At 40.7% G+C, this 10,516-nt stretch overlaps 1 protein-coding gene across 1 annotated transcript; it reads left to right on the forward strand.

Annotated features, from left to right (window-relative positions):
• Window positions 1-1,236: 1,236 nt before the first annotated feature.
• Window positions 1,237-5,764, forward strand: LOC100740541. Its single transcript, XM_003490601.4, has 2 exons — window positions 1,237-1,872; window positions 5,066-5,764. Exons 1-2 carry the CDS (start codon window positions 1,587-1,589, stop codon window positions 5,200-5,202), a joined length of 423 nt encoding a protein of 140 aa, XP_003490649.1. The 5' UTR covers window positions 1,237-1,586; the 3' UTR covers window positions 5,203-5,764.
• Window positions 5,765-10,516: the final 4,752 nt, after the last annotated feature.

The following is a 10,516-nucleotide window of genomic DNA, read 5'->3' on the forward strand; positions in this document are numbered from 1 at the left end:
TACGTTCGTTAGTTCACCTACGATTCGCATTAATTGCATACACGGTTAAAACGAAATAGAAAGGGTGTTTCGAGGCGACCGATCCAGTGCGGTATCAAGGATAACACCTTGTACCGAAATGAAATTACGACCTTGAACGAATTTGCTCACATTCACAATGCGCTATGCAAAACTCGAACCCCTATCGCGTTGCGTGCAGTGACACAATGTTAGTTTTGAAAATTCTACGAATCGGGTATAAAAACAAGATATTCTGTTCAAGGAAAAAATTGCGAACGGTGTAATTAAAATTGGACGATCATCGAGGATTTGCATTTGATCGACATCAGGTTGTATCGTAATCATTGCTGTGAAAAAGAAAAAATAATCGCAATGACGCGATGGTCAATTTTCAACACGAAACTTGTTCCTACATCGGCTCTCCCTCTTTTTCTGCCTGGTCCACCTGCTTTCGAACGATCGTCTTTTTTCCTTTCATCGCAGAACGCTCGGCTTCCCGCGAAAATACATAGTACGTATTTTTAACAATCGGTCGAATCACCCTTCGAATTCATAAATTATCAAATAATTGGCAAGCTCGGACGCAACTTTTTATTTGTATCACAAAACCTATTTCTTTTCGTCAAGCTGTAAATTATCGAAACGCACGATTAATCTACGAAGATAAATATCATTTAGAGTGGTTTAGACATTGATTCGATCAACTATCAACTCTCGATCTTATCGGTTCAAGTAACTATATTTTTGGCATTGCCAAAAGCACAAGCTAAGAAATTGGCTAAATAAATGTGATATCTTTTATTTCCACGCGCGAAGAATCGAGATGATAAAAAGCTGAGAATGATTTAGAGAGGAGGAACCGCGGCACACACTCGTATAGGAGAGTATTCCGCGCGATCGTGATCGCTCTATACGTCGTGCTACTTAGAAAAAAATAAAAGGTAGGCTTCATGGCGCGAGCCTCGTCCCTTCTCTGACCAAAATCGCTTAGCATAATCCGTTGGACGGTTCGAGGGACGAAAGTGCGAGGGAGACGGAGGAACGAGAAGAAAAGCGTGATTGGTAAGTTGGAAAAGACGAGGACATATTGATAAGAGAAAGATGGAACGATAGTGAATGCGCGCCATTTTTACTGCGCATCCACGTTGGCGCACCAATCAGATTTGAATCCTGGAAGTCGGTGGAAGGGCACCGGACCTCGTGGCTTCGGCAAACGGTGGGCTCGAAAGAAGCTTCCTTGCCTTGAAGATCCAACCAGAACGAGTCTGACCGCCGAACGGTGAAGACTAGAAGTTATTTATTTAGTTCGGTTCTCGTGACTCTGTAAGAAAGATAGCGACGAATTTTCGAGAAAACTTGACAGAAAAGTGGAGGAAAACTGATCGACATATAAAAAAAATAATTCTTCGAGGAACGCTGAACGTATGAAAACGAAGAAAACGGACCTGCACACCTTCGAATTTATCTGCAAAATAAGAAATACGTCAAGACGTTCGCACTTCTGAAGCGGAGAGCGGAGGATCAGAACAAAAGTGTTTCCTTGCAAGTTGATAATCCGATTTATAAAAACAGAAGACGTCTTCGAGATGCTGGTAGCTTCGATTTGTCGCGAAGTTCACTTCACAGTGTTGTCCAGTACTACGATGGCCTCGCGCGTACCACGTTGCCTGTTCGGTAAGCCGAATTCAAGGGAAACCGTGGAAATGCTGCACGAGGCGCTCGATGCGGAGAGAAGCAAATTCGCGAAACGATGGGGCGTCGATCCGCGATCCGAAGACAAGGAGAACAACTACCAGAGGAAACACAACGACAAGTACGAACAATCGCCGAAAAAACGGAGCAATCCGTACTCCAGACAAACCAGCATGCACGGTGAGTACAGATTCTTCGACAATTTTCTTCGCTCAAATAACGAAGTAAATGGTTTCTTGGTAGTATGTGATGCATCGAGCGTGACTCAGCATTACCTGAAAATTTCATGGAGTTTTATAAGTTTTCCATAAACGGTAACAAGTTCTAATTGAAAGTATCCTTTTTTTCAATATTTCTGACAGAAACCGACAAAAAGTTCGTTTAGAACTGATCATATAGAGAGAATTTCGTTGTTTTTAATATCAATTAGTTTACCAAGTAATTCAGTAATTATAAGTTTTGAAGTGCAGTAGAATAACGAATCTGAAATAACATTTTGTATGAGAAACGTGTATAACGTGATATATCTGGTGGGATATCCACGAAATGAATATGAATTTGATAAGCTTGTTAGTACGGTGGTAAGAGCATCGTAGATTTTTGGCGGGAAAGCGACAGCGTTTGGCGAGGAAAGGGAAGGTAGAAGCGCAAGCGCAGGCCGGTCGCGTGGCTCCGACCTGTTTTCTTAGTCTAGCCTCGCTCCGCGTCTCTTCCGCCTTCTCTCTCCCTCCATCTTCTGATCCTCCCAAGCTTCTGGTTTTACGCGACTATCCAGAAACTTTCGACCCTGTCGGCTAACCACTATCGCTTTCCAAAATTACGAACCCACCAGCGTAGTTGGCCCTCCGGATCTTTTCTTTCTCTCTACACACATACACACGTGCGCGCGCGCATGCACGATACCGCCTCCCTATTAACATATAGCTCGTGCATCTTTTCGTACACCAGAGACGTGTACCGTCTCGTTCGCCACAATCTTTGTTCGGTTAATTCGTGTTGCGGTTCAATTGGTCGATGGAACACGTTTCCCGACTGCATTGCTAACAACTGACGCAAAAGTTGGAATGACGAATCGTTATAAATAAGAAAGCGATGTGCAAACGGATAGAAGGTCTAGAAAGTGTTCTCATAGGTTGTCGAATGAATCACGCCGATGAGTCATGCATGTTTGAAGGCGGACGAAATACCTGAAGGGTCCTCTGACTCATCGAAGGGCTCCAGTTTTCAAGGAGTAAGACGAACTTACGATCGCATTCCTTGGATTCTTTGGACCTAAGCGCACCTTGGAGTAGTTTTACCATGTACGTCAACGGTCGCTCGCTGCACAATGGATATCATGCAATGTCGGCCAAGTGCATATTTCGCGTGCGACCATTCGTCACTAATACTTTTACCGTAATTACTTGGTTAACTTTATTTGCTCGATTAATTCTCTATTCACTGTAGCTTTTATAAACGAGATATACAGGACGTTCTTATCCAATTGATACGAACACGAAGTATTTACATGTTGGCTATTTTACAGAAGTACCATCGTGCGTGATAACAAGTCGCTGTATTATTCTTTGACCCAAAGTATACGAGAAGAACCGTGAAAAGTCAACGGAGCGAAACACTACAACAAACCCTTTCCCACTAACACCTGTTAACCTCCGCTACACCGCTGCGACGACTTCGGCGTCTTTTCCCACGATTAAATCAGACCCGCGAACACGCGATACCAACGGGACCTTTCGAAGGTCGTATACCACCTGTCGCAATACCCGGCTCCTTACGATCGCATTTGCATTTCCTTTATCCATCCGTTTCTCGTTACGACTATAAAGAGCAGCAATGCAGGTTAAGATACTCCCTTACTTCTTCCCTTCTTTCTCCTGATATACGTGCGGATCAACCAATCAAAAACCTTAAGCATCGTCCATGATCTTCGAGAATTGTGACGCGTTTCGAATAAAGAGAAGGGAGATTTAGGTATGTTCTTTAGAGAATCCAAAGGGAACTGACCTCCTTTTGAAATCCTCGGGTGGAAATTCTCCGTTCGATTGAGAAACTCTAGAGAAGGAAGGAGGGTGTACATCGAGGATCCACGCACAAAGGTAATCCCGATCTTTGTTCCCAAATCTTGCTCGGAACATATGGACAGATAGACGTTGCCCTCCGCGAAAATACGCAGTTGTAGGATATTTTGTAGATTGGCTAGGTAAGGAAACAGATGTTGACAGACGAAATTCTCGACGGAATTCAAGCCAGAGGAGAGAAACTAGAGGACGTTAGTTAAGGAAGCTTGGTTTCGCACGCCATATGGCAAACCAGTGCGAAAAGGGAGGACGAGAGAAAGGATCGTGATGTCCTCGACACATGGCCGCTCCTTCGATTTACTGCATCTCTTGCACTTGTCATTATCGCAAAGAATCGAGTCTCTTAGTTTGTACACCGTTAATATCGTTGATAATAATCGTCCCGCTATCGTGTTACTTGATACTCGTTTCCCCGATTACTATCTTTTTCAATCATCGAGTAAAATTACGTTTCTTAATTTTGAGATTGTCGATATCGTTGATAATAGTTTCAAGTCTAACCTATTTTATCTTTCAATTCTCTGATTGCAATTGATACTTTCGATCAATTCTCAAATTCTCAAACAGAATTAAGTGCCTTCATTTTAAGATTCAATCGATATCTTTGATAATTGACGCGTTTTTGGTTTACTCAATTGTTACTTTGGTTCACTTTACTATTTTCAATTTCAACTATCGAATAAAATCAAGTTCGCTAAGTATGTTCCTAAGTTCGATCGATTTTCGTTTCCTTAATCCTGATTGTTTCTTAATTTTGTTAAAAAAGAGAAAGATTACAAAGGAAGAATACAAAGAAGAAATAGTCAGCGTGACACCATTAACGCGAAATCGTACCTGCTGGGCAAAGAAAAGACAAGAGATTGAGTAAAAAAAGGAAACAGCAAGGGTGCTCAGGTGACTACCTGATCAAAAATAGGGTGTCCACAAGACGTTTTGTTCGTCCATGGCTTTTGTTGTGGAAATTTTTGTGCTTCTCGCGTGGTGTGTTCCCCATACTACGTTAAACTGCGTCGCAATAAACTGAACCCTCCAGCTTTACAAGTGTGTCGTTCTACTACTCTTCGACGAAACCTTACGACTTATCTTCGAACAAAGATATGGCAACGGTTTTTATTTCAAATTTCTCATTCTTTTTTCTTTTTACGGTAAACTACAGACTAGACTAGAGGAACTACAAATGAGTTAATTCCTAAATTTATTATGCATCGAGCAACGCGTGTATCGTACTTTAAATTTCAATTAATCGCAAAATGTGCATACTAATCTATAACTTGACCCCATTTTACTTATTGCAGATTATTGGCGAGCTCGGAAGGTATGCGAGGTGAATAAGAAGCCTCTTGCTTCATCGGTAGATGCTTCGAAGCAACAAAACGAAACGTCGAAGACGTCGAAGACGATGAAATCATCGAAAAAGGCGGCACAAAACTGAGAAAGAGAGCTTGTATTTAACTGCAGCTACTTCATCGTGGCAAGAGCGTCGCGGATCCTGTATATTTATTTGTCATCGCTCTTCCCTGATACCGTCGTCATTGTAAATTAACTGATCATCGACGTTGTCCTCGTTAGCATTAATTGTCAATTGTTAAGCATGTTATTTCTGTAAATAATTTGTCGGGTGATATATATGGAGGTTTGGATGAGCTCGCTATGGTAGATGTTTTGACTTAGACGAGATGGAAAAATTCTTTCGTCGTAGTCAAAACACGAGATTATTATTAATGGAGATATAATGACGTCTGTAATGACAAACGTTCTTCAAATCAATCGTAGAGTGAGCCATCGAAAGCCTGATTCGGTTGATTCTTCGGTGAATCAACAATGCAGCGCCTCCAAAGAATAACTGAATATGAAAGAGTGAAAACTCCACGCTGTTTGATCTCGTCTTCCGAGATACTGAAGTCCTATCTATATTTGAATAATTAAAAATATAAAAAACTCTAGTCATCTAGTCATTTAAGTAAAATTAAATAATAAACGATCGTGCTTTCGTAGATTTCCGCTGTGTGTATTCATTTATCCCCTTCCTCGTAATTAAATTAGAATTCTAAATGAAACGTCCGTTGATCGTATGTAATTATTGGGTATTCAACGCACGAGAGTCAAATGGAATCATCGAAAATTAGGCAGCTGAGGAATACAAATGCTATTTTGTAACGAACATTTTGTAACATTCACCTGGATTCTAACCATGACGGCTCGCCGCGATGCACGCATACAGGGTAAATTATAGGGTGGCACAAAATAATGATCACAAACGTTACCAAGTAGAATTAAAAATTTTAATAAAAATAAGCTATAATTCCTACGCGTAAAATATGAATAACCTCGTCTACATTATTATTAATCGTATTGTACATCATAAAAAAATAAGACAAAAGACGATCGAACAGAAGAAGAATGACGATTACCGCACGATTTTTTTGGTAGATCCTGTGTAGGTGCGTGTCGGGGCATTTACTTATCTTTGACGTGCTATGAACATGGGGGGTGGCAGAACACGGTATACATATATATGGTTAATTATAATGCGTGATGCACCATAGGGTCTTCTACCATGGGGGAACCTTACGAAGGGAAGCAGCTGGTTCGTGCTTTTAATGGCTGTCATCCTAGCTGGTCATTTCGATAATGGTAACTAATACGGCTGGTTTCTGAGGTCTGTACTTACAATCCTGTTAAATCGAATATCGGCCGAAAGCTCGGGTCGATCTAACGATTTGCGAACCGTAACAACATCCAACGAACACTGCCAACGTCTAACAATTTCCTATTTTCAATGTTTAGTATATTTTCACGTATACGCGATATTGTTTATGGTTAGCGTTAAATATGCTTGATATTAAGGGAGACGAAGCGCTAGAATCTTGCATCGCAACTTTCGAGTATAATTGGAAACCTAAAACAGGACGTGACCTCATCGGGTTATTGTATCCAAGATCGTTAAGGACCCGGTCGTTGCGATATCCAATTACTCGAGAAAAGAGAGAAGAAGTTCTGAGTGTAAAGTAAAAGAAAAAAAGAAGAGAAAGAGGAGAGGAAAAGAACAAAGACGCGTTATGGTAGGGGTAAATTATAGGAAAAAAGAGAAGGCAAGGGAGAGGACGACCGCGCCATCGTAGATCATATTTTCACTTTACAGAATTCTTATCGATGCTTATGAAAATCCAGGTGTGCACCACTGTATGTATACTTACCGAGCGTTTATCGTCAATACACGCTCCACCGCAGGCTTAATTGACTGAATTAGTCGTGGAATCAGCTTATATCGAAGTTACACCTGACCCCGACAAAGTTACGACGGATCGATTTTGATGGATCATTGGTTCGTGCTCGATCGATCAAGGTCCTCTTTTTTTTTTAATCGAAACTAAGGTTAATCGATCACCTTTTACATGCCACCGGGTTCATTAACTGTCATTTGATGTAGGCTCCCTCTTCTCTTTTCTTTTTGTCTACTTCTGTGCGCTACATAATCGAGCGTTTTCGTTTCTGGCATGTTAAAAATATTTCTTAACAAATTGACGACCGCTGTCACGTAAACGTGATTTCACTCTACAATCTGTTGTCGGCCGCCATCATGTTTACGTGACTTCAGTTTCTTTTTTCTTTTTAATTTAATCGACACTTACTCGCGAGACAAACGATTCCTGTAGTTGATAGCGTTCTATTGCGAGTTTAACGACCCAACGAAAGTGAATCCCGATTTCTGCAACTGTACGGGGCAATCAGGAAATAAATAAATAAATTTATATAATGCACAGATGTACAAAATAAATTAAGATAATATGATAAAGATTCAATAATGATGATAATGATGATCAATGTGATTTCTCAAAAAATCTAACATAATTATACAATAATAGACTGAGCGGAAAGAGCCGCGGTGATTGGCGGTAAGATCTACGCTGAAATGTGCGACTGTCAAAGTCTTAACGTTTTTTCGGCGTAGAAAATTAAAAATTAGTTAAAGATTCAAACGATTTATAACAAATGGAATGCAAATTGGATGGCAATTTTGAATTTATGCGGTGATAAATCACGCAGTCAAGAAAAAGACTAGTCTCGCGGGACATTTCAAAACCTTTACCTATGTGTCTATCTAACAAAAATTTAACGGGCAATGAATTAAAGATTCCAACGATTTCAACGAAATTTCAAACGAACGCCTATTGCGTTCAAATTAAAAGTTGATTTTAAATTTATGCAGTAATAAATTATATTAAACGTCTGAAGACGACGAGTTTCTTGAAAAACTGTTATCGTACTTGTCTTGACTGACCAAAATACACACAAAGGACAAATATGTAACAGCTGGACGATCAGGAAAAAAGGAACATAAATAAAAAGGTGATATATTACGATCATTCCAACGAATCGAAGAATAGTAAGTGAGAAGGGTAATGTCCGATCAAAATCCTCCAAATGATGACCACAATAGCGTAACGAACTTGCAGAGTGGCATTTCACTTTCTAACGGTAGCACGCGCCTCGTGTTTTCCTTTCTCCACAGAGCTCGCTGCTCCCTCCATTAACTAATACCCTGTAAACATGCGTGTTACGAGGGGAGTAACCAACTGCTCTAATTAAAGGACATTCATATCGAGTGGACCAACCATCGAACCCTTTCCATTCGTGTTCGCGGAAACTGGTCGGGATGACCGTTTGCTCCAACATGTGAGGACCATTTGCCATTTCGTTTCACTCTAGGTTTTTACGTTATTCCATTAATCATTCTGAAACGTCAAGGTTTTGAATCGTAATAGTCTGGCATGCAAATATGTAACTTTGCAAGTTCACTGCATAATTTATGGGTAAAAATATATTCGAGTATTTTAAATAGTTATGTGAACGAGTTCGTTATGTATTTTCAATCTTTTCGTCGGTTATCTTTTTTACTCTTCCTGGCGAGATTGGTCTTCTTCTTCTTCTTTTTTTTTTTTTTTTTTAATAAATCAAAAGCTAGAGGATATTTAACGTATACAAGGGAAGGTATGCTTCAGTGGAGACAAAACAAAAGTTAAACCGAGTCGGGAACGCTCGCAAGAAAGTGCACGTGTCGATGCTTGGAAAGGAAGTGGGAATTATAAGAAAAAAGGAGGAAAAAACTAAGCTGTTTCTTGTATGTGTCGATACTGAATGTCTGTACCGTGACGTCCACATGCTGCACCAAGCGAACTGCACTCAAAGTACGTCTTAACGATTGATAGTAATTCTGTCGACGCTCCACGCAACGAGCACGTTGGACGCCACATAAATCCCTCGATTGCATGAGAGTTCAAATGGTACTCGAGAATTAAACAAGTACGATGCGAAAAATCGCATCTTTAAATGGATGCAGATGGCCGCATATACGGTATTTATTTATTAGATCGTTTTATAAGTTTTATCTCTGTCATTTAGAATTTCACCAAATTTCCCTTTCACGATACTGTCGTTTTATTACCTTTACAAACTTAGTAAAATATACAGTACCTACAGAAAAAGCTTTTAATTTGGGAACTCGATTGCTATTCTTTCAGCATTCTGCTAACCTTCTTCAAACTAGCGCCCGTCGTAATTAAATACTAATTAAGGAGACTAGTAAGAAACAAAATTTGATTTTGATAAACTAGGAACGATACCTTATTAAAAATAGATAATGAAGAAACTTAGAACTTATATATTAAAGAATGATCTGGTATAGTCTGAAATTTTTTGTAGATGTTTGATAATTTTTAACGAAAAGGTAAACACAATATGAAGTTAACGAATAAATGTGGAACTTATGGTGGTGAATCACAATGGTGCAAGAGAGAAGGGTGAACGAGAGGGAAGCAGAAAAATCCACCAGGAGAGGCAACCACTTCTGGTCCCGATGAAATTTCAACCGGGCCACTTTTCCCCCACCCACCAAGTTTCGATGGATCGATTCGCCCGGTAAGTTATAGTTACGAGATGCAAGTACGTTTGTAGCGTCTTGTTCGACGGCAGATGTCCCACGGGCACCTCGGTACCAAGTTCTCTGTTCGACGGACCAAGACTCACCGCAAAAACTGACCAACCGTATTGAACCGAGCGAGGTTATGTCTACCGACGAACGATCGAATCATCGTCCTTCGTCCTATCTCTCACGGTAGTCTTTCTGGGAGAATAGCTGTTGCGAATTCGATCAGAGTAGCGACCACAGAATCTTCGAAATCCTCGTTTTCTCATGGCACGTCCATACCATTCTACAGCCTCGCGATTACTAGTAGCAAGGAATCCATCTGTTTAACGACAGATGCAAAATGCATTTCCAAGAAATGGTAGGAAAGAAAATGCGGCGAGTAGTAGAAAGAAATAGATATCACTGTGGTTAACGCCTTGCTAGGAGGTGAGGTTTCCGAGACAGGATGCCTCGCCTAGATCCTGTCTGGAGGCCGAAGGGAGGTCCTTCGAAGCGTGAAATCACTTCCAGTCTGAATATAAAGAGCGAAAAAACGAGTGTCCGTTTGTGTTTCGGTCGTTCCGTTCCACCGCCTTCGGAACTGCCTTGAAAATCGTTAAGCGCCTACTAGCCTTCTTCCTTTCGTGCGCGGAAGCCACGGATCGCGCATCGTTCAAGGCTCACGAAAGTGATTCCTCCTTAAGCAAATCAAGTAACCGCTGCTTGGCACCCGGGATCTCGCTAACGATAAGTCATACGGAGTGTTCTCGCATTTTAAGAATACCGGATATACGTACTGTTACTGTGGTATTCGACAGTGCATTATTAGATACGAATG

This window comes from Bombus impatiens, unplaced genomic scaffold (assembly GCF_000188095.3).
Source record: "Bombus impatiens unplaced genomic scaffold, BIMP_2.2 scf_0463, whole genome shotgun sequence".
Classification (NCBI taxonomy): domain Eukaryota; kingdom Metazoa; phylum Arthropoda; class Insecta; order Hymenoptera; family Apidae; genus Bombus; species Bombus impatiens.